This window comes from Thunnus albacares, chromosome 2 (genome assembly GCF_914725855.1).
Source record: "Thunnus albacares chromosome 2, fThuAlb1.1, whole genome shotgun sequence".
Classification (NCBI taxonomy): Eukaryota; Metazoa; Chordata; class Actinopteri; order Scombriformes; family Scombridae; genus Thunnus; species Thunnus albacares.
This window is the reverse complement of record NC_058107.1, coordinates 9,317,377-9,343,042: the sequence shown is the minus strand read 5'-3', so window position 1 is coordinate 9,343,042 and position 25,666 is coordinate 9,317,377. Positions and strand designations below refer to the sequence as shown.

The window sequence follows — 25,666 nt, the reverse complement described above, 5'->3', positions numbered from 1 at the left end:
AAGGAGGTCACAGTTGTGTGTGTGATGTTTGCCACGCCAACACACAGGCAGGGGAAATAGACACGCTGGGTTGAGTTCACTGGGAGTTGGCACTAATGCTTGTTACACTTTTATGTATTCATTTATAGACTGTAGTTTATTTTTGTATCTTTGACTTGTGTATGACACGTGGTTGGTGGAGACCATTAGTGTACATGTGCCTGACACTGGCAGAATGAGAACCTTTACTTGGTACACTTTATTTTAAGTCCTCCTATTTATCATTTATAATAAGTATATAAACCGTTACTAAATTGTTTATAACACACTATAATGTAGTTGTTAGCAGACACTGTTGATCAATGTATTTGTCAACAACTATAAATCTTCTTGTAGACACCCATAAGTGGAGGCTGGTATATAAAAAGATAATGAATGACAATATAGTAAAAAACAGTTGTAATAATATATAATATGTCTTCATAGAAGACAAAAACTATACATTAATAAACACTTAAACATGTCTTTATATCTGTTTATAACTACATAACAGTGTGTTATTAACCATTTATTAAATGTTTATATACTGTAAATGCTAAATAGGGGGACATAAAGTAAAGTGTTACTAAATGCATTTATCTGAGCGCTACCATTATTAGTGACTTTACAAATCAATATTCATGTACAAAACATGAACAGAATGTAAAATACAGAATATCCACCTTAACCGGCAACAATATTAAAATGCTGCTTACACACTAATGTATCAGTAATTATAATACAATATTAAAATACATAATAAGACAACTCTGACAGAGACTGTTCAACCTGGGCTTTAGCTTTTGATACTTGAACTAACATTGGCCCAAAATTACACTGATGAGCTGGAAGATGCTAAAGCGCTCCATAGAGCTAAGGGGAACTGCAGTGGGGTGATAATTAGGGGTTCAAGCAGTGAATCTCACTGCTGGAGATCTGTTCTTTTCTTTCTTTTTCTTTCTCTCTTTCTTTCTTTCTTTCTTTCTTTTTCTTTCTGTCCTCCTTTCTTTCTTTCCTTCTTTCTTTCTTTCTTCTTCTTCTTCTTATTTTTATCCGCTAAAAGTGTTCCTGCAGCAAAAACCATAAGACCAGAAGTCACCAAAATTGGCAGATGGGTTGCTAATTCCATGCATCACACACACTTCATTCATCCAAGTTATTCACTCTCATTGACTTCAGTGCAGTACTTTACCGTATGCAGAACTAAGTTAATGTTTACCATCAACTGCTGTTAGTGACAGCTGTGCTGTCCTGATGGTCTAGTGGTCTAAACACATGCCTTGTAACTGCAAGGACACCAGTCCCAATTCAGCCTGGCACCATGCCATGCAAACTTCATGAAAATATCACAAATATTTTTTTGTTGATAACAATCATGTGATTAGTCCTTCAGCTATTTATCTGTAAATCTGTAATTTTGGTGAATATTTGAACTTCAGCTGCATTAAGTCCCTTAAACTTCCGTTGTATCCAACTTTGAGGTCATGAAATCAAAAGATGACATGTTCACCAGCAGAGCTGATAGTCCAGGGGTTAAGTTGCTGACTATGAAGGTCTACAAAGGTCCAGGGTTTGAATCCCTGGGTGCGCAAGTCCCACTTGGCAACAATGTAGCAAGTCATGCATGTGGTATGTTTTCAAGTGCATATTGAGGTCATATTAAGTCGAAGGTTGCCTATTGTGACCCCATGAAAATATCTTTTTTCTTATAATTTTTCCCTGCTAAAAGTGTTTGTGCAGCAAAAACAGTAAGATGTAGAACCACCAAAAATTGGCAGATGGGTTGCAAATTCCATCCACTACTCAGGCGCATATAATGACAGTCATTGACCTCAAGGTGACGCTGTAATAATCAAGTTTACATTATCGCAATTATCTCGAAAACAGCTTGGCCTAGAGTCAAAATTCTTTCACCATTTTAATCTCTCAAGTCATCTGCATCTGGTCTCCTGCTCTAAAAATGTGAAATTTTGCAATTTTTTGCAATCTACTTGGACCCCAATTATTTATCTGTGGGTTTGTTGCTACAAGCGACCCATTTCACACTACATGTAATCAATTGATCTATTGTTAATACAAGAATAATGATTATATCAGCTTTAAGTACATCACATCCTTTTAAGTACATTACATCCTTTTAGTTAGGTAACATTTTCAATACAGGACTTGCGATTGTAATCACATATTTTTGCATTGTGGTGTGTCTGCTTTTACTTCAGTAAAGGATCTAAATACATCTTTCACCCCTGACGCCTGAGACTGGTCCATATATGTGGATACAATGAGATATCTGCACTGCTGATACTTGAAAAGTCTGTAAATTCAGTGCTCTGTTCCCACTGAAAAAGAAGTGCACTTGCATATACTCCACACAGTAGCACTGGATACATCTGTATTTAAGTAATCTCATCATGTTTGCAGTCTGTCATAGAAATATAGGGTTGCCCTGAGCAAAGCCAAGGTCACGTCACACTGACAGCTCATCTCCCCCTCTGAATTGTAATTCTGCCTAACAAACTGACAACTAGCAGGCCAAAAGGCTAGCAGGAGATGACTGATGACAACAAGAACAACACTACAGTGTACGGTTGCCAACAGAACCCGACCTGGCTAGTGCTATTAGGAGAGACCCACAGCACTTGGTGCTGACATTAAGCCCTAGCTAAGGACACTGAGTGAGAGCTTTGGCAGAGATATTCTCTGGCTCAACAGTGAGAAATTCCACAAAGGATAAAGGAATTACTTTAAAGGCCCAGTGAATTTCCCTCTACTCTCATCCTCCCTTGTTGAGCAGTACATGTCTTTTTTTGTCTCGAGTCCTTCATTTGTAAAATGCCAATTTCATAAGTCGCTTCAGTTGGTTGCCAGACCAAAACCCCAGAAATTACAAGATGGAAGAAATGGATGGATGGATGGATTTGCAGATTATATTACAAAAAAAAATGCAGTCATAAAAGGCACAGTCTTGGAGTGCAGGCAAACTTGGCAACAAAGGTTCAACATGGCTGACATTTTGTGCAGAGAGAATCTGCCTTGGAGATGAAGTGTCTGTCAACAGGACCGCCTGCAAAATGGTCTCCAGTTTGCTGAGTGTGCACCCAGTAGGCCCAGAAATATGAGGAGCATGCAGAATGTTGCTGAGTATCTGGTTTGCAGACTTCCCCCTCTTGCGTAGCCCCCGTGAAAGACTGTTGATATGACTGATGTTCTAGCACGTGGTTACAACCAGGGTCTTCTGCATGATGACTCCTGCTTCTGCTGCTTCTTTGAAAAAAAGTCCAAGATTTCTGCAGCAGCACCTATAATAACATCCCCCCAACCTGGCAGCGCCTCCCACACACAGTCTGGAGCCAGCTTGGCATGATGTCAGGGGGGAAGCACCACAGAGTTGGGAACCCTGCTTTTTGAGTGTTAACAACTATGTTGCTGTATCTGAATCTGGCAATCCAAGAGAGCGCCTAGGCTTCCGCTCTTTGCAAATTATGGGTGTGAGATGTGGATTTAGAGGCACAAATGTCAGTTTGTGTGTTTCCGTTGTACCACTCAAAAATGACACTCTTTCCTTTCTCACGGTTTTCTTTCCCTCTGCTGAAAAAAGTAGGCTATGTCAATAAAAAAGGAGCTGTTACCTTAAGATGCATTCTTAGGGGCATTGATTCATGATTTTATACCCTGACCTGAGTCACGCTTGTATTACAGAAAGATTCTCTTTTTCTCAAAGAATGTACCAAGGGCCTTGTGAGCCTTTGTGCATCAATCAAATAGGGTTACTACATATCCCTACCCACATAATACAGTGGTTTTCAAATAGAACCTTGGAAGTACATGCCTCAGAAGACATGGGAAAAAAACAGTGGGTTATTTTCTTTAATTTGAGCCTACAGGGATAGAAGACGAATTTGAAATTGCTTTTGTGCTATTGTAGAGGATAGGAAGGAAGCTGCTGGTGAAATGGTATTTCTGTAAAAGACGATTTTAGCCACCAGTTTCAAAGCATCAGCTAACTACAGCTCCAAACTGCACAAGTCTGTTTCAGCCGCAGTGTGTACTAGGAGATTGTGCCCCCTGTTTAAACAGCAACGTCACACTCCTGGCAATGTGACATCCAATCATGGATCTTATGTGTATGTTAAACTTGAGTGCTTCGTTCTTCCATTTTTCCATCTGAAATATCTTTAGTTTTACATGAATACATCTTAAATTTGACTGAAACAAACCCTGAACATGTATGTAGTTGTTGTTTTCAGGATCACCTAAATAGTAAAGAATTGTTTTTGCTCAAGCGATCGAAATCTGAAGATGTCTTCCCCTCTTGCGGTGTGATGTATCCCTCCATAAAAAATGTATGACTCCCTCCACAGATGCAAACAGCTCAGAATGACCTTGACAGAGGAAATATCCACACTCTAAAACCTCCACTTTTTAATTGAATCCCTTGTCCAGCACTTGGTGACGAACCTGTTTGTGCAAACTAACAAAAAGCCAGGATGAATACATTTGATTTGATGTGATTCGACGCCTCTGTCTCTCCCTGTGCCTGCACTGTCTAATAGCTGACAATGTAATTACATTTCCATCAGGGGGAGGCCTAATGATTGACTGTGCTGGAATGTGTTAGGTGCCAGTGAGATAAACCTCCCTCTCAAATACTCTAGGTTTGGCCAGGGCTGTCGGATCAATAATTTCTCCTTCTCATGTCCTCCTCGTTAATGAAGTATTTTCAATCATAAAGCTTTAGTATCACTAAGAGCAAAGATATCAGGCACTGTTCCAGTATCACTGATCAAAGGTGTTGCAGCCGGTTGTGAAACTTCAGTGTGTAGAATTGTGGAAATGTGTTAATTCTCTCTGAAACTTTGCAAAAAAAACCCCTCTACAATCAAAATGTTGTGGCATTTGTCAAGGTTGTCTAATATTAGCTGAGTTATTGTGTATTATGGTAAACCCAAGCTTCTCTCCTGTTTCCCAATGCCAAAGAACACTCCCCATGGTCTGAGATAAACCTCAGTACTGTGCTGTCGGTACCTTCACACAGCCTAATTGGCCCGTCTGTCTTGTCAGGGGTCTTACCACTGTGTGTGTGTGTGTGTGTGTGTGTGTGTGTGTGTGTGTATTTCCCTGCAGGCTTTGAGCTGCTGTATCAGCCGGAAGTTGTGAGGCTCTACCTATCTCTGCTGACAGAGAGCCAGAACTACAACACCCTGGAGGCCGCTGCTGGGGCTCTACAAAACCTCAGCGCTGGACAGTGGACTGTGAGTCCCAGGGTGGGGAGGGTGCAGCACATAGACACTATGTTCTGTGTTATTTTTAGATTTTTTTTTATGTGTGTGTGTATATTATGTTTTTGCAATTTCTATGATTGTCATTGACCTTACAGTCACATGTATCTTGGATTGTGACTTGAGCAAAAATACCTGTAGTCATATGGGCTTAAAGGTTAAGAAGAGCTGCCTCTAGAGGTGCTTAGAATCACTGTATCTACAAACTATATAGCAACTGTGTGAGCAGAAATAATCACCAGAACACAGATACAAATGAAACAGGTAGCAGGTAGCTCAAAGAGTAAAATCTTTATCTTACTGATTCTCAGGATATTTGGGGACTAAAAGTAAAAGGGATGAGCAGTGTACTGTCAAATTTCAAGTATATAAATAGCAAAATAGCACAGAGAAGTCTGAGGTTTTACTGATTGAAATTTAAAATGATATTTGAATGATATATGTAAAATAAATGCAATCCAGTAATTTTATGTAGACACAGTCCGTTTATCGATCCTACGTTTCCTCCTGGAGAGATTAGATGATTAGACAAGGGTTAGATAACTAATGTACACCACGCTCACATCTCTGGTGGATGTTTGATTTTGATGATAGATGATATGAGAATCTCCACAGCCAGAATCAGGACATTTATTCCAATTAAAATCAGCTGCAGAGCTGCTGAGAGGCTGTCTTGCTTGCAGGCAGCAGTGAATAATCAACAGGGAAAGCTAGTTGTCAGATGCCAGTTTGCCTCGCAGCACCTAGGGCAAGAGCATACACTTATGTTACTCAGCATGCTGGCTGTGTTCAGCCCACAGCAGCATTATTATCATGGCAATGCTTCTCTTAACACCCATGTGTCAGACTGTAAACACATCCTTCAGTCTTCTGAGTTTGTGAGCAGCAACAGGCCCTTCTAGCTGGAGTGCAAAAACCACCTGAGCACTTTTGATTTTTTGTTTTTAGTTCCATAAGTTAACATCCAGCCCTGAGTCCCACATTACAACATACTGTTCTGAATAATTCAGTAGTAGTGATTTTCAGCTAAGGTGAGGATTTTGAGGAGAAATCCTTCTTTTCTTTGGTGTATTTTTCTCATGTTGAAGATGATCAGAATGCTTGACTGGGCTCAGGAACCAGTGGAGCCATTAACCCATCACACTGTCACATCTGGTAGCTGGACAAAGCATGTCCACACTCCTTGGGAGGATATCAGAGCTTTTTCGTTAAATCCTCCTCATTCTTTGCCACTGCTCAGTACCACTGAATGTAGCTGTTTTTCAAGGCTTACTACTGCCACCTGGTGGTTCAGTTGTGCTTGTCCTCTGTTTAATTACATCTCTGGGGGTACTAGTACTTAGAAGAGAAACCCTTTTATGTCAAACTTAATGTTTCATGTTACAAAAAAATGAGAAGTAAAATCTACTGATGTTTAAATTAAGACAAATTATATCACATGTCCATTCAGAACCCCACTGTGTAATGTTCTGGAATTAGTCAGACCTAAGGAGCAGTGCTGAGCTGTTAGTGAGTGAATGATTGGGTGTGTGTGAATGCATGAGTTGTATGTGACTATGTCCATGAAGGCAAATATTAAAAATATCCCCACCTCCCTTGACTGGTGTCACAGAGGTGACCTGGACTTCTCCACCAAAGCTTTCCCAGTGGTCAAAAGAAAAGACGTGTGGTCATACTGGGCAGCTCCCAAGTATTAATCTGTAGGTGTGCATAAATGTCAAACAGGATGTTGCTGACAGCACATGCTCAGTCAGCCTACCTCAGAGGTTTAGGGTTGAAATTATAAAGAGCAGTCACACCCTGCCCTCTGTCCGCCCTCTAGTGGTCCAACTACATCCGAGCCACGGTGCGTAAGGAGAAAGGTCTTCCCATCCTGGTGGAGCTGCTGCGCTCCGACTCTGACAAGGTGGTCCGAGCTGTGGCCATCGCCCTGCGCAACCTCTCCATTGACCGCCGCAACAAGGACCTGATTGGTACAAACCAATAGCACTACCACACACACTGGTTTACTATAGAGGTTTTATCAAAAAACATTTTTGTTTCAAGTGGACTCAAATACAGTCTATGCAGTTATTGTTTATGCAAAGTCACTGCTACAAACAAAGCTCTTTGGCCAGTATGTAGCTTCTTTAATACATTTTAGAGTTTTTGTGAGTTTACTGCTTTTTCATTAGATTTCATTCACACACTGTATCAGTCTTACAGGTGTGTATTAGATTACATTTTATGTTGCTTGGTCACTAAACTTGATATCAGGTTTTGAACTTTGGTCAAAAAAAAGTCATAAATAAGAATTTTTCATTCATGTTCATACTACATAAATTCAAATCAAATTACCTTAAAGGACCGGTGTGTATGATTTAGTGGCATGTAGCAGTGAGGTTGCAGATTGCAACCAACTGAATACCCCACCCCACCCCTCTTCTTCCAAGTGTGTAGGAGAACCTATGGTGGCCGCAAAACGTGAAAGGCCCTCTCTAGAGCCAGTTTTTTGTTTTTTCCATTCTGAGCGACTGTAGAAACATGGTGGTGCAACATGGTGGGCTCGTGGAGGACCCGCTCCCTATGTAGATATAAAGGGCTCACTCTAAGGTAACAAAAACACAACCATTATTATTTTCAGGTGATTATACGCTCATTAAATCGTACTTATGAATATTTTATTCCATTTCTTCCAATAAATCTTACACACTGGTCCTTTATGTGCTGTTTGCAGAGAAATTGCAACACATATCCATTTTAATAAGTTATTTAGTTTAATATTAAGTTTTAGAATAGTACTTGTCGAAAGACACCTGATAAAATCTTGCTATTGGGTTGTGGTTACTAATTTCTTATTTCCACAGTAATTTAACATGAATTGCGTAGAATAGAATGAAGACACAGTAACTAGAGCTGTCTGTCCTGTTTCAAGGTATTAAGTCTTAATTTACTGAAAGTGGTAGAAACAAGTGAAATGATTTCAACCCACAATATCTGAAGTGTCAGTACCATACATCATGACTTGTTAAGGCATTTTCATCAATGATCCTTGGGTGAGTTGCTCATTTTTGGCCAAAAGATCAAATAAAATTGTGTTATTCCAGCAGCAATATCACCAGGATAATATAAAAAATTAAACATTCTTCAACTTGTTTGCATTTTTAGGAAGTTACGCCATGCGGGACTTGGTCAGTAACCTACCCAGCGGTCAGCAGCGGCCAGCCAAGAACCTGGAGGAGGACACTGTGGTCGCCATCCTCAACACCATCCATGAGATTGTCACCGACAGCTCTGAAAACGCCCGCTCCCTCATCCAGGCCCAGGCTATCGAGAAGCTGGTCGCCATCAACAGGACCAGGTAAGGCATTATTTATGCATTACTCACTGTATTATGAATGCAATTAATGGTGCTTTGCAATAAATAAAATGCAGCTGTTTCTAGGTTGAGTGTACCTAAACCAGCATACTGTCTTCATTGAATTACATCATGGTTGTACATTTATTTGTGCTTTTCTTTTGCACTAGGCTGCTTTTTAGTCACAGACAACCCCAGACGGCAATAATACACAGAACACTTACAGAATTGTTTGTTTTTGTTATCACAAAATAAGCTGCCTAAAGACTTTTTGGTTTACCCAATATTTGCTGTGTCCACTAAATTGTAGGCAACTGCTCCATGCTTGTGTGTTTTTATCATCAGTCTTAATACTGTAGATCAAACAGTCTGTATTACAGACACTGAGCTGAACAGAAACTATACTGTATGTTTATATTTATGTAAAACTTTGCAAGAAGTTTGTGTGTATAATGGAGACATTATACATGTAATAATTACAGAATGACCTTGAATGCAATTTGCATCATGATCCATGGAGGATATTATAATGTGTCTCTAATGGCCCAAGCTTGGCCACCACAATACTCTACTCTAACAAGCCCAAGCCCACACACACACAACACTACCCACCACACATTAATTAACAGGCTTTTAGAACTGGAGGACATTTTTGGGGAGGGGGGGTTACTTGTGCCTCTGAAGCTGGTACTTACACAAGTAAGTGAGCAGTCGCTCCTCTAATGCTTGAGTTCTACTCAACCACCTGATAATGAAAAATAACTGATATTGAGGCAGATATTTCAAGAGGTGTCTCATATTACCACAACATTCTGAAATGAAGTGTGTCTGCACCACACTTTTAATTTAAGATCAATAGCACTTTTCAATATATAGTGAGTGAATATACACAGTTCATTCACAGACCAAATAGCTGTGTTTCCTCTCAGCCCCCCCTGAGATTAGACTTCTTTGAAGTGAGGCCCCCACCCACATGTAATTAATACTGGTGGCTCTGAGTTAGCTAATGAAAGGAAATGTGCACTCGCCTGGCTGTGAATTAAAAACTAGACCCTGGAGCCACTCAGGGGACTAAACGTCTTTGAATAAAGAGATTGATTGCAGCAGCGACGTGCTAGCTCACCCAGTCGTCACTGTTTGGGAGTAAAATGATGTTTCTGACTTTAATTGCTATAGTTATTTCATTTCATATTTCCTCCTTCTTGCGGCCCCCTCAGCCAATCAGCTCGAGAAACGAAGGCGGCATCCCACGTGCTGCAGACGGTGTGGAGTTATAAGGAGCTGAGGAACGCCTTGACAAAGGACGGCTGGAACAAAAGCCACTTCCAGGTACAGAACAGTAGTCCTGCTCTTGAAACTATTGCAATATTTATAATATCAGATAATTTTTAAAAATTTTATATTTAAAACATTTTCAGAAGAACCACTCTACCATCAGTAAGACGCCCCACTGTGGGAGTTGTTTGCCAAAAAGTATTAGTAGCATTCGTAGCCAGTCATCAAGATCGAAAATAATTAGATATAAATCTCCAGAGACTTAAATTACACATAAGTTCTATGCATTTGTCTTGATACTGTGAGTCAGGCTGTAGAATGATGAGAATCACTACCTTCTAAATCCTAAAAAGCATGAAGGGGAAGAATAATTCAGTTTGTCCGTGGTTGTGTTTTGTTGTGCTGCATTCACGTGCTGCTCGATCTGTCTCTTCTCTCATAAAAGCCCACGGTGACGGCAACTCCTAAAGCAACCAAGAACGGCAAGCCGGGCTATGACGACACCACTCTACCCTTGATGGAGAAGAACCAAGGTCAGTCGGCGTGCGTGTGTTTGTGATCGTTGCTGTTTTCGTCTGTTTAGAGGACCCAGTGGGAGGGATTAGATGAGAGTGTGGTGTACCACAGGGGTCATTGGCAAAGTGAGGAACAATTAAATGTCACTATTATTGGAATTTGTGAGTTAGAATATCCCGCCTAACAAACATATTGGAACAAAGAGCACATGGGGGTCCAGTGCCTAATTGAAAGCATAAGGCTGGTGATATTCTTTGTTTTTGTTATTGTGAACAAATCCCCTGAAGAGATCAAAACCAAGAAAGCTCTTGTCTATGTTGACGGACTCTGTAGGATCAATGCATTGTTGGTTTGGGTATTGTTGTGGGATTTGTTGACAATGAGAAAAATAAGGAATATAACCCTAACCCTTATCTCTGCAAGATGCATAAAAAAGTTTAGTTAGTAAAAGTACAAGTTATGGCTATCCCAACCATATAGTCCTCCAAGCAGGTTTAAACTAAATACTAATGATTACTTGAAAACAGCATCTGGTTCACTGTGTATGTGTATGTTGTGTGTGTTCACTTTGCTGAGGACGTGTGTTCCTCTTCATGGCTATACTGAAGCACCATGCTTTCCACATTACTACTCTCATCTCCTGCGTGGTGAAGCTGTGGTGTGTTATATGTTGCAATAACCACATTCAAAGGGGTCAAAAAAAACACATATAAAGGGAGATGGATCTTTGAACAGCATACTGCTGCTGTTGAACCAAAACCTTAAAGAAAGTCAGATTGGAAAGAAATTAAAGTATTTTTAAAAGCTGATTTTTTTTTTTTTAAATTTCATCACGGGTTTTAAATTGATGTCAGGGATAATGAAAATTCCTCCAACATGAAGTAAGTGTGTTTAGCTGTATCTACAATCAAAAAACAGGGATTAAGGTTTTTTACAACAGCTTCAGTATCTGTGGGAGAGGAAGGGGGACTTGTGCAGTACATTGGCCCAACAACAAACATCTCTTTGACAGAGGAGTCAATAGCATAGCAGCAATTTAATGTCCTGATTTATGGCCTTGTGCCCCCCCCCCTTTTTTTTGCGTCCATACATGCACATGAATCACGGCGCTCATGCCTGCCCACTCTCAGTTTGCATTACTCAATCACTGGCCGAGAACCATTACCCTGAAAAGCAGCAGCGTTTTGGCTCAATGACTCAAGTTTGTGTGTGTGCCGCTTTTGTACAAATGGCATATGAATGCTTTTCAGGCACCAGGAAATGTGGCAGTGGTGATATGATACCTATGGATGAGCTGGGTCCAGGTAAGAGCCAGACTGCATGATTATCCTTAGCCAAAGAAGAGCTAGCTCTCCTCTAATCTCTCTCCAGTGTCCAATCGTGTCTTCTTTGATTCGACATCTCTTCTACTAGTTCTTTAACCGTTGCCAAGATGTTTTTTTTTTCCTTCTGAAAATTCAAACCGCTGAACACTCTGATCTTAGTATGATGGCTTTGGACCGAGCTTCAGACATGACACTCTTTGATGCTGTATGCGAGACCCCTCTCTTGACAAGATGTTTGTACAAAGCTGGGCCTTCATTAGAAGCTCAATACCAAATGATGTCGGTGGTTCCCTACTTACCGTACAATAAGTACACACTTAATATATCATACAGCAGATTTCCTCTGCTGGGCCTCCTTCAAAGTAAATATTCCTGCTGTTGTTTAAAATACATTACTGCAACTTTAACAGTTTTTCTTGCATTCATGAAATCAACAATTGTGTGACTCTTGTGGGCGACAGATAGGATAGGATTTTGTGTCCTGAAGAAGCCACTCTTTAAGAGATACTAGTGTTTTTCACCCTCCTACCCAAAGATACCCCATATCAAGCTGGTTTTCCTCCAAGCCTCTAGGGCAGGATTTATCAAGCGTCTCAGAATCCATCCTAGGTATTATGCTGAAAGTGAAGCTACTAAAAATACTCCGACCTTAGACTAAGACTATTATTTTTAGAAGCTTCCTACACTGACTTTCAGCAAGGAGAAGGAATACGCTAAGCTAACAGAGTTTGATGTCGCTGTTTTATGACATTCAGAGCCGCAAAGTAGAAATCATGACGTGTTGTACTTTTACTAACACCTGTGGTTTGGAGTATGAGACAAGGGTCAAAGCTGAAAGCTGTAGGCCTTAGGTTTGTTGGTAACTATGTTACCCACTATATATGCAAAAATATGATGCCAAAAAACTAATACCTTCAATCTCATAAAATATTTACAATTTCTCCATTTCCACAGTAGGCTGTAAGTAAACAATTGCCACCCACTTGTGTGGCATAAAAAAATAAATGTATAAACATAGTAAAATAGTGATTCACCACCAGGGGTACTTGTACCCCAGGGGCGTACTTCTGCAGTTCAAAAAGTGTGGTAGATATGCACATCCTTTTAACAGGTGCTGGACCAAAGAAACAATGTACAAAAGAAAGAAGAAGTGTCTGAAGAGGAGCATGTAGCTCGAAACGTCATTTGAGGATGTCCAATTAAACTGCATCTGATTGAAAAGGGAGCTACAGTGTGCAACTTTCTTCTTTCTTTTATACTTCTGCAGTTGCCAGGGTGTACAAGGAAAGATAGTGGAGTATCTCAGCTAATTTGAGAAAATATATATTAAGATTTGACATTATACAGCTAAAGATAGAGAGCTAGATAGCTAAATGTAATGGGTATTACAGTTGAAAGAGCAGCTCATACTATTGGAAAAATCGTTCCAATAGCAAAACAAATAGCAAAAAAGAATGGAATTTTTAGCTTAAAGTCATCGATAAATGGTTGAAACATCCAGCCTCTGCCTCTCCAAGTGGTCGCACTGCGAATACAAACTTGACCAAACCAACATAAAATTTATCAGTTCAACTGTATGAAAAAAATATTGTAACAATATTCAGTTTTATATAATTAATATCTCAAATTTTATAGTCCTTGCTGTAAATTGGAATAACTAAATAAAATAAAAAAAACATTCGTCAGCTATAGTTTTGTGGATATTCTTTTAACCACTGAGCAGGAGACATCCAGGGGAACATGACTGTGTTCTAAAATTTAAACTTTTAGTCTCACTGAGAAGCCTTGAGTCATGTGCATTAGCTGAGGTGCCGTAGGAGTGAAGTTTGATTTATTACTGTAGAAACTGGTGGTTGTAACAGAGCATTACAAATCACTAAATGTTTTCAAAGGCTCACTGTCATCAAGCTTCCCCAATGATCACATTGTTTCTGCCTGACTACCTGGCAACTCCTAACAGGTTAGACACCTCTGGAGCTCTCATCAATATCAGCAGAGATAGGAGTCATTTCCTAATTTAAGAAAGATGATAATATGTGTCTACTTCAAGTCCTAAATGTAAGACCAAGTATTTGTCAAATTGAGAATTTCTGTCCAGTTAGGACAGTTAAAAATGGAATTTGTGAGTGTATGTAAGTGCATTTTCAAAGGTACTTATGAGGACATGGTCAAATACACCTTGCAAACACTACACACACACATCTAGCTTGTTTTGGACCTACTGTGGTGGTAAATAACATACATGCCAGAAAGTTTAAAGAAGCACAATCAAAGTAACACCATGAATCATTTGTCAGTGCTTTTTTTTAATGACAATGGAGCTGACCACTGTTCTCTGACCTCATTAGATGGTTACTCCACCATTGACCAGAGGGACAAGGACTGCAAATACAAGACAGCCGACAGCTCAGTGGACCTGACAGAACGGGAACCATTAAAGGTACAGGCAGACCTCTTCTGAACTCCTGGGAGATTTGGGCATAGAAGATGAAATGATGATGTCTCATTGAAATATTATCACATGTCCTCTCCCTCTGTGTCCCTCTCTCTCTCCCTCTTCATGTTTTCTGAGGTGGTCGTCATTAGAGGCTTTTAATCCTATCGATTCTTTAAAGAGGCTGGAAGTTGTCACTCTCTGTTAATGTTGCCCGCCGCAGCTCAGCTTTCTGGACAGCCTCAGATCTGTGAGCCACCAGTTAATTGAGTCGAAGCTTTTGGCGTCTGTGAAGTAATTAATCTGAGACTGATTAAAAGAACCGCCAACAATGGCTCCTCGTGGAGACGACCCTTGCCTTGGCAATGAACAAACTGCTGCATTATCAAGTGGTTGTCTGCTGATTATACAGCCATTTCACACCACAGCCAAAGTTTGTTTATTAGTGAGCTGATTGGTAATCGAGCCTCAGAGAGGAGTCACAGGATAATGGCTTCAGAGGATGCCTGACGTGTCAGATGACTCTCAAGTACTTTTTGTACTTTGTTTTTTGATCTACTTTAGTGCTAGATGAATGGATTCACCCTGTGGGATTGTCAAATGAATGCAACAAATAGGCCGTTAAAGTCCCTTTAAGTGTATGGTCATATATTTGCTTCTCCATACAGGTTTAAAATAACTCTTAAAAATCTTTCGCAGGCGAAGTCAGGGGGATATTAAGTCTGGAGAAAATAATAATCCAATTACTGTGGTGAAAATCAAAATAACCACCGCACACTGTAATGACTTTACTGTGACTTTATTAAGAGCGAACAACGCATTTCGCCTGTAGCTTCCTTGGGTTCACTCAGTACAACTGCTGAGTACTCACAGGTGTGATAAATACATTTGAGTCACATGACTAATTAGCACAGTCTTCATTTTCTCAAAGTGAACATTTTACAAAGGGCACGAAAATGAAAATATAGACATTACAAAAAACACGACAGAATTACACCATTTAATATAATTAAACTTCATTACATCCCGTAAACAACTGACTGAATAGGATGGGTAAAATTCCCTAAGCAGAACGGACTACAGGTCTTACAGCTGTCCCTCTACGTCACTAAATGGGAAGGGTGAGTGCCAGGGGACCCTCTGGCTCATCTCTCCCTAAGAGTCCAAATAGCCTGTGGAGAGAAATACAAGTTAATATTTACGTATCTCAAACGAAAACTCAAATCCCGTGTTTCATAAAGTTAACATACTTATATCACAGAAAAGAGCTCAAATACTATGTATCATATGGTTAACATTTTCATATCACAGAAAAGAACTCAAATCCTGTGTTTCATTAAGTCCATATGGTTCAATAGTATTCAATTCATAAATCCAAAATGCCTCCCTTCTTAAGAGCTGGTTAATCAAGTTACCACCTCTTGGTGGTAATGTGGTGTTTGGCTCCTTATCAGGATTAGAACAATGTTTTAGTTTCCTTAGGTAGGCAGTTGTTCATGGTACTGTCCAGACATTATTGATTTAAATTGATAAAGCAGAGTGTATGATTCAGTACCTTAAAGCAAGCAGATGTAACTTTTGTTGCCAATTACAAGATAATTGTAAAACCTAAATGTAGTTTAATAATAGCACAAGCAACACACAGCAATATCTATCAAAAGTTTGCTAACATTAGCTAAAATCAGCCATCATAAGCTACTGCTCACACCAGACAAAGTAAAGCTGTACAGCAGGAACCCCTGAATGTGTTGAATTAAGCTATGTTTTTTTGTTTTTTGTTTTTCTTTACTGCTTATCAATTTGCAACTTTTCATTTATAAGAGGAAGAATGTGTTATTCCTACTTTTGAAAGTTACATACATGGTCTCGCTTTAAAGCTGGGTCTTCAGTTCTTTGTCTTTCTTTCTATTGTGTCTCATCTATCAGTGCATCAGAACACATCAAAGAGAGGAAACTGAGGGATTGTAGCTAAAGTATATAGTAGCTAGCTAAGGATGCCCATCCGTCCTTAAAGTCTGTAATGTAGTAACATTTAGCTTTCACTGTAAACTAAAATTAAAATTATTTAATTTTGTTTAAAAGGTAACTTACTGTAATACCAGGATGAGAAGTAGTGGTTTACTGCCCCCTCTAGTTGAGTTTTAAGTGTGTTGCAGAAGTGTGCTCTGTTGCACCTGCACCCATGTAGTACACTTCTACATCATTGCAATATGGCCAGACTTTAAATCACTAGAGATCAGCAAAATCAAGATTTTCAGCTTGTGTTCAGTTGCTCTTTAAGGTTTTTAATTTCATTGTTGAATTTTCCAACTGATGGTGATGAGAATGGAATCGACAATTGCCCTTATATTCAGAGCTGGAAAAAAAAGTGTGTTGCGCCTCTGAAGAGCTTCCGCTCTTTTTTTGATTTTTGGACGCTTACACTTCATCATATTTAGGTTTAAGTACTAAACTGGTTGGAGCTGGAGTTATACTGTGACATTTTTAAAGGGCAGATTCTTTCACCAGCTCCTAAGCCACAGACAGGAGTAATCACAGCAAACAGCCATGTTTGTCTTCAGAGTCTACAAGCTTTCTAGCGTTACTCCAAAGCTGTCTTCTAAGTCTGCCGTGTACTTCCCAGAGGTGTTGCCCGCTTTGAATGCAACTTGGCTGTTGAAACTGCTCTCTCCCTCTTTCATTTGCATGTTTCGGTATGCTGTTTTGTAATCACTCTGACTTCCTTCCAAGCTTCCTTAAGGCAGGGAACTAACACTGGCTTCTCTGATCCTGGATGCATGTGTGCTGTATGTGTGTGTGCGTGAGCGTATTTGTGAAATGTATTGACCTCTTTTTGTTTTGCTGTGTTTTTTCTTTAACCCGTCCTCCTGTGGCCACAGAATGACACAAATAGGAAACACTATATCAGGAGTAACAGGCCTGCGGTCAGTCTGGTGGACGCTTGTGATGTTAAGCCCCAGCCTGTTGACTCCTGGGTCTAAATGCATGCATGGTAGGTCTGAAAGTAAAAGCACAGAAATAACAACCTTCACCTTTGGGTTGGATTGTAGCATCCTTTCTCCTTTTCGTTCCCTCTTTGTTCATCTTTTCCGCCTGTTTCCCTTTCACCCTCACACTGTATCATGTAGACCCGCTGTCACCCTGCACCAGAACAGTCAGCTGGACATGTCATCTTGTCACTTACAAGGATATTTACGCAGTTCACTTGCAGTTCAATTAATTTTTTTTTCCTAAAGGTTTGAAATTTTTTGTGGGATTTCAAGGGATATCTTACGGAGAGTTTGATGATCGATACCACTCTCATGTCCTAAGATAAATATGAAGCCACAGCCAGCAGCCAACTAGCTTAGCTTAGTATATACCTGGAGAGGAAACAGTGGGAAACAACTAGCCTTTCAATAGGTAACTAAATCCGGGTACCAGTGCCTCTAAAGATCACTAATTAACAGTAATATCTGTCTGTAGTTATATTAATTTGTTAACAGTTTGTTTAAACTGCACAAAAACCGAAGTGTAGTCCTGTATATAAAACCTAGCAAAACTGCAACCTGCTGCTACCGTCAGAAACAGCTAAGCTAGCTGATTCCCACTATTTCCAGTCTTTATGTTAAACTAAGTTAACAGTCTCCTGGTTGTAGCTTCATATTTAGCTAACAAATAAGAAAGTGGTATCGATTTTCTCATCTAGATCGTAAGTATCTCCCAAAATGTCGAACTATTCCTTTAATGTTGCGCACACCTACATCTGGAGATTATGGGAAAGAAGCTACACCCAAAAACAAAAGATTGAATCGTGAAAGAAAATCTCAGGGTGGATTTAATTTAAATATGCCTTGTGTTATATTTTGATTAATTTTCTAACATTGCTTTACTAAATCCCATAATTATTTTGCCACTGCAACATTCCAGTTTGCCACTCTGGGTGATCAACACCCCATTGTAAAAATAAGAAAATAAGAATGTGACTTCTCCCCTCTATAATACATGTAGAAAGTAGACAGGCTCGGGTCTCTGTTTACAATTCAGCACCACCTGTCTGATTGAAATGTATGCCTAGTTTCACTCACTGCTTCCCTTGACAGCCTTTGCTGAAATTGGTGGCAAATGATGAAGGGGAATCATTTGTCTGCACTCCAGATGGATCCTCCTGGGACTCAGTTATCCCTTAATGAAAAGCAGTAGGGAAAAAGAAAAATATATGCACACGCACACAGATAGAGACACACTCAGAATCTCTTCTCTGTCTACATTTGTCGTACACACCGTTGCTCGAGTCAAAGAAAAAGATAAATAATTCATGTCAGTTGATGAGTTGATGATGGGAACCAACACATGTGCGCACGCACAAATTCACACATTATCAACTCAAGCATCATATGTGCAAATTCTGTTTACATACATTTTGAAGTCTGAAGTAGTTGATTTGAATATTATCTTATTTAAATTCATGATATAAATGACGTACTAAGTGGCTCCTTACATAACTTAGATGGTAGTTTTTTCATGCAAGTCACAGAAAATTGAAATTCAGCTTCTCTTTGTGGTTCAGAGACTTCCTAAAATGTCTTTTTTAGAAAAGAGAAATAAATATATTTCAACAGAAAGCTTTTTATCAGTTTCAGTGAATAGAAATACAACTGAAGCCACTAAAATCGAATGATGGCTTTCTGTCAAAACACGTTTTTTCTCCATAAGAAATATTATTTTGTTAGAACATCCTCTGCATCAAAGCAAAACATTTTCATGCAGGTTACAAGGAAAAAATCTTAATAAATAATATCCCCAAATTTGTGTATATTTTATTCACATTGGTGATTGTTAGGTGCAATTGTGATTGACTAAATTCCATCAAAGCCCACTACATGACTGCAGGCTGATCTGGGTGAGCTTCAGTAATTGTCATTATTCTATCAACAGCATTTTTATCTCTTCCTGCCCCCTCCTCACTGCTGGCCAGAGGCCTCTTGTTAGAACTTGCTGTCTTCCTCATTATCATCTTCTTATTTCAGTCATCTTTGTTAGTAGCCATGTGTTCATATCTCTCATCTACATCCATTGCATTATCATCGGAAATACATCACTGGGTAATTCTTGAGAGATAAAGTGGTATGATTTGTGGTATTCATCGTAATTTTGCCACTTCAGATAGCAATAAAAAGTTACAGGTAATAGTAAGAATGAGCCATCAGGTAAGTAATTTTCACTTCATTTAGCATATCCAAGATTTCATCAAGCACATTAAACATCTGTTTTTCTGTCTCTTGCCTCCATTTGCCATATGAGCTGACATGATTGAAGCATTTGTTGTGATTTGTCAAGTATACTGTGATAATGCCATCTGATTGTCTTGCTGTCTGACATCAAAACAAAACTGGAGTTTCATTTCAAAATCACATCAATTGATGGAAAAATGATGGCAAAAAAGTGTATGAAATTTTAAAGGATGCTGATATTCTTTATTTTTTTTCATCCTCAACGAATTCCATGAAAAGACCAAAATGAATTAATCCTACTAACAAATATTGCCTGTAGAGCCAAAGACAGATATATCTTCTTCCTCCTCTGTACCATAAAACTCCATTTATACCAAGGTGTGTTAATCTGCAGCTGAAAATAGTCCACAACAAATGCACTAATGCACTAAAAGCTACAGTGCCCAGCTGTTAAAGGAAATTAATTAGTTTTTCTAAAATAAATTGAAAATATATATTTGTGACGCATTATGTTTTCAGTAGTAAAAAATGGGCTTGGGGCTGAGTGCTATGAGGCAGTCAGAAAGTATTGACAGATGGACTAACTCATTGTTGGTTTTGGTCCTTTCGTTGAATTTGTTGACAAAAACAAAAGTACAGAATGACACTAGCCTTATCCTTTAAATCACCATGTAATATTAAAAGGAATAGTTCAACACTATAGGAAATATGTGTATTCAATTTCTTGCCAAGAGCTAGATGAAACAGTGTCATGTCTGTACGCTAAATATGATGACAAAGCCAGACTGTTAGTTTAGCTCAGAAATAAGACTGGAAACAAGGGGAAACAACTAGCCTAGCTCGAGTGTACCATAGAAAATGGCTACCAGCACCTCTAAAGCGCACTAATTGACACGTTATATCTCGTTTGTTCATTTCTTACTAAATGTATAAACTAGAAGTTGTGTTTTTTACGGAAAGTTATTCTTGTACCTTTTGTCGGTGAGGCCAGTGAGTTGAAGAGAGCCAGGCTTGCTGTTTTCTCCTTCTTCCAGATTTTATGCCAAGCTAAGCTAAGCTAAGCTAATCGCGTGTGGGCTCTAGCAAGTTTTATATTTAGCGTACAGCAATGAGAGTGGTATTGATCTTCTCTCAGCAAGAAAGCAATAAAGCACATTTCCCAAAATGTTGAACTTCCATTAAGTCACTGTTTGTGATGATTTAGCATTTACTGAAACTCTTCATTTATTGTTTTTTCAGACTCAGTACATGGTTTGTCTGATATTGTTTTTCTGTTTTCCGCACGCTGCAGGCTTAATATAACAACAGTGCAACATCCCAGCTAGAGGAGGATCTCTCATATCACCACTGCCATTTCACATGGAGCTCATCTTTGGAGTTGGACTTTGTACAGAAAAGAGGATTTAAAAAAAATACTCACAGCAGCGACTACCCAGCAGCAGCCAGCACTCTCATGCTTTTCAGAAAAAAAACCAAAAAAACAAAAAAATATAAAAAGTGACTACTCCCACTACTTTCTCATATCTACATTCCCACTGGACAACCATGTGAATTTTACAGTGTTGACTCTTGTTGAGCTCTACCAGTGACAAGAAACGGACAGAGGCCGGTGCTGGTGAAGAAATGGACGTGCGAAGGGAGGAGGAAGTGAATGGAAAAGGAACGTGTGTTGGAAGGAAACCTGTGCCAGAAGAAATGACAAATTGACTTTTTCAGTTTTCACATCTGGAAGACTCAAATTCTGTGGGCTTTTGGTTGAATTTGACTTTCAGTTTGTTGTCAAGCTTTGGTATTTTTGATGTGAACAGGTTTGGACTGGTGTGTTTGAAGGTCACTGAATGTTGGTTTTCAGTTTGGTGCGATGGACACGAGAAAAGGAAAGTAAAAGTGGAGAAACCGAGCCTGAGAAGAGAAAAGAAGAGAAGAGCTGTAGCATAGTGGATAAACACACACTCCCAGCAGTATGCTCTCATGAACTTACAATCCATTTGGTTCACTGTGTTTAAACAAAAAAAAAAAAAAAAACTGCACTGAGATGCTTTGAAATCAAAAGTGGTTAACAGGTGATTGATGTCCATTTTATAAAGCGAGGAGTCTGCAAGTTGTGGTCTGGAGAAAGGAAAGTGACATGGTGTGTACATCTGATGGAGTAACAGTTTGTGTTCACACTGTATCGCTGTTTCATCATGGTCAACATGCTGCTGTATGAGCCAAGGGGCATGTTGACCCCGCTCACAGAGCTGTGGTTACATGTGTAACCACTCAGGTTGCGTAGCGACGCGGTTCCTGGTTGGTTGCTCTTTGTCAATGATGTGTATTAAAGAGGATACAAGGCATTTTGTTTATAAATGATTTGTGTTTTTGAGAAAAAGAGAGGCAGAGGATTGTTCTCTTGATGAAAGGATAGATCTAAAAGCATTTTTTATTTTTGTTGGGTTTTATATAAGTGTATATTAGGGTCAAAAGGAAAAAAATGGAAAAAAAATGAAGGAGAAAAAAAAACAAACAAAAAATTACCAACTTCTTAGTTGTATATTAATATCACATTGTTTGGAAAGCACATCTCATTTGATAAAGGCTCACCATGTTTGTAAGCAAGAAATAACCACGTAACTTAAATGTATGTCAAATATTGTCGAGTTACGCCGACGATCACCTATTTATATTTTGTATTGTCAAAAAAAAAGTTACAGAAAAAAAAGTTTATCTGCAGTGTTCTTTCTAAAGGCGATGGATACATGTTGTCCCACAGCCCCTGCATCTTGGAAATAGAGACTCTGGAGGGGTCAGGGGACGAGACAGAGGTAAGGGGATAGACAAGAGATGACGGTGTTAACAAAAGTCCCTTCATTTATCTTCCCGCTGCATTCAGACTAAGCTACGGACAACCCCGAACCCTCCTTCACCGGTGCATCTTAAAGAGAAATATCCTGTCATGAGCATGAAGAAAAAGTGTACAAATGTTCATATTATATTCTTTCCAAGTGCCAGTTTTTTGTGGTGTCATTTGGATATTAACTAATTCATTCACGTGCAGGAAGAGAGTGCAGGTGGACATGTAGATGTGATGTGGTTCCAGGAAGAATCAAAGAGTTGCATCACACTGTACAAAAACAAAACATCAAGTATGATCATATAGTATATATTTTTACAACGTTTTAGGGCGAGCAGAAGAGATGTAGAAAAGCAGAGAGATGCAGAATCATATTGCCATTTTTCTCTTGCTTGGTGAGACCGCACATGAATTTCAGTGGTAATGTGTACAGTCTCAGTCGGTCTCGTGAATCAGCTCAATTAAGAGATGGAAATCCAATCCAAATTGGTGTCACTCATGCGTCATCTAGGTGAACGGCATGTGCCTGCATTGAAGTCTGACTTTTCTTTGTGACGTGACTTTATAAAGCTTGCATATTTTACACAGTGTTTACAAAGATGTACGTTGTGGTAAAAATCAATAAACTACAAAAAAAAAACAACTTACTGTATAAATTTTAATTCCAGAGGTTAAAAAGTTATAATAATACCCAGCATCCCTTTTGTGTATCCTCAGAAGTGTGTGCTTTCATTGGACTATACTGAACCCTCGCAACAAATAACCACATGACTGTCTATTCCTGACTGCGCTCCGCAGTACCACAACCAAAGGATCTGGAGTTGTATTTACATGCATTCAAAAAAATGGGTTTTTTGGTTTTGTGGATGTACGGCACATTGTACATTTACAAAATAAAGAGCCAAGTAACTGTGCTGTAAAATAAATGCAGGACACGGACACACATCCAATCGAACGAACCTACCTGTAGATATAACTGATTCAAGACAGTCAAAATTAAGTAACTGTACTACTCAGTAGCAGATGTGTTTGTACCTATCATGTGCCTTAACCTTTTCCATGGTAGATAAAGATAAGTGTGTTTTATATAACTTTATTCCTCCCCTTCAACTGTCATCTCTCCATCCCGTCTGTTCACCTCCTCCCCTCTCCTCCTGTGTCAACCTCCCTCCCTTTTTACATCCACTCAACTCACTCATTCATTCACCTACACCCTTCCTCTCCAACCCCCCACCACCACCACCACCCCCCAACTTCCCCCAACCCCAAGTAGTTAAGACTGTTGGTGGGTTTCTGCCTTGTATTACATTGTATTATAAACTTTTAAAAAAGATAGTCATTCGAAAATGGGTTTTGATTTCCTAGAGGAGTAAAGTTGTTAATGCTTTCGTAGCGAGCAGAAGCGATGCCACAGTGACAGAATGTATTATGTTAATTTTACTAATACCCAGAGGCAAATATTACGCTTGTTAAACATAACGGAAAAATACTGGTTTGTAGAGTATAAATTTGGTGTGTTTTCAATAAACCATGCCTGGAAAGAAGCTGTTGCTTGACTCTGTGTCTTATTTCATATTATGTTATAAATGTCCAGCATGACTCAAAGTCTAAAGACATGATAACGTCCCTTAGAGGCTACAATGCTCATTACAAAATTTTAAAGGGGCAGTTAAATTTCACCTAAATTTCAAAGTTTGGTTTTATTTATGGAGCTCTTAGCTTCAGAAAAAAATCACAAACCTCACAGTGGACAGTTCAAAATGGAACTACTTTCTACCAAAGAAAATGAAATGTGTTGAATGTGGATGTCTTGTGTTAGCCACACTCGAGCCATTGTGGGTGTCAATCAAGCTCCTGCAGCAAAAACCTGCACAGGTGTCAGGTTTTATAAGCTCAGCCTTTTGAGTCTACTATTTTTAGTCATGAGAGAAGGAAGTATAGGATCTACCACACACAATATCACAGACTTTTACCACTGGAAAATGTATAGCTACATGACTATGACATGATGATTCTAAAATTAAATGTGAGACAGTGATATAAGAATGAGTGTCACACAGTACAAATGGGAAAGTGTCTTCAAAAGCTTCTTCATTAAGCTTTCCTGATGTTATGGAAGTTTATGATTGTTTAGGTGGTTGGAAATGTTCTTTTAAAACAAATCTAGACTTGAGTTATAAGATCTTTTGAACATTGTGAGTGAGAATATAAATAAATACAATATGGCGTGAGCCCTGTTAATGTACCATGTAGGCCGAGGCTACACCTTTTAAACAGACATTTATATGTATCATAGCAGAAGAAGCACAGGTGGAACTGATAAAACCTAACAATGACTCAGCTTCATTAAGTGACAGGATGGACAGTAACCAGGGCTCTAGAACTAGTAACCAATATTAATTAATATTAATAATTACACCTGTGCCTTTCCTGTTTTGACATTTATAAATGTTTGTATTGTACAGCAAAACTTAATTACCACAATCTACAGTAAATGATAGATGTTCTCATTTTTCTATTGAGTGAAACTTTTAGTGAAATGCTACATTGTTTTCTTTGCACGAAATTATTTAGTTACTTTCAAGGAATACTGATACATTTTACTAGTAAGGCTCCATTCCATTAATATGTCCCCTTAAAAGTCTCACAATGAGCCACCATGGCCCTGAAGTGACACAGACATTCAGTCATTAATGTCATTAGTTCCAACTATGTGTGACAAGTAAAAATGTCAAAAACCACATTAGCTAATATCTTTTTACACATTTACACAAATACATGGTCATGTTTTTTGTGTTTTTTTCACATGACCATTGAAATGCCTGTATGTTCTACAGGCATTAGGTTACCTGTACATAATTTGCATTTAATCTCAGGAGTATCCAATTATATTTATTTTAGATTTAATATGAACAATATATTATTTATAGACACATTTTATTGAATAGCCTATAGAATAAGTTTAATTGTGAATCTTTTTTTTTTTTTATGGAGGTAGAAATTGTACAACAATATATGGCAAGTGATACATCACCAGTAGTTGGCTCCTTAGAAAATGGAGCACACAATGTAAGCTGAATTATAACCTAACAAAAGACAAGAAAATAAAATAGAATAAAATTGCTGAGAGGTCTCTTCTAATAATTCTAAGGCATCAATAATGTTCAATAGGTTTTTCTGTTTTTTTTTCGCTGTTTTCTTTTTCATATACCTCAGTGAATGTTAAATCTCTCTCTCTCTCTCTCTCTCTCTCTCTCTCTCTCTCTCTCTCTCTCTCTCTCTCTCTCTCTCTCTCTATTTACATTTATGGATAAAATTACCCAAAATAAATAAAGTATTCAACAGAAATTCAGTTTTCTTATCCCCCATTGTGATTCCATATGAGAAATCATACATATCACACTAAGTATTACTTTAAAGACAGAAGAAAAATGAC

At 38.8% G+C, this 25,666-nt stretch overlaps 1 protein-coding gene across 10 annotated transcripts in view; it reads left to right on the top strand.

The window, feature by feature from the left end:
* Positions 1–23,774, top strand: part of arvcfb (ARVCF delta catenin family member b) — a 238,791-nt gene extending 215,017 nt beyond the window's left edge. For 7 of the 10 annotated variants that reach the window (XM_044364799.1, XM_044364826.1, XM_044364815.1 and 4 more), the window contains 9 exons: positions 5,143–5,270; positions 7,120–7,270; positions 8,445–8,637; positions 9,852–9,963; positions 10,355–10,442; positions 11,676–11,729; positions 14,099–14,190; positions 17,064–17,176; positions 20,689–23,774. In XM_044364799.1, the coding sequence (XP_044220734.1) occupies positions 5,143–5,270; positions 7,120–7,270; positions 8,445–8,637; positions 9,852–9,963; positions 10,355–10,442; positions 11,676–11,729; positions 14,099–14,190; positions 17,064–17,165 (920 nt within the window). In that variant the 3' untranslated portion in view covers positions 17,166–17,176; positions 20,689–23,774. The remainder of the gene's footprint in view (positions 1–5,142; positions 5,271–7,119; positions 7,271–8,444; positions 8,638–9,851; positions 9,964–10,354; positions 10,443–11,675; positions 11,730–14,098; positions 14,191–17,063; positions 17,177–20,688) is intronic. The other 3 variants (XM_044364836.1, XM_044364798.1, XM_044364800.1) reach the window with 2 other exon arrangements.
* Positions 23,775–25,666: the final 1,892 nt, after the last annotated feature.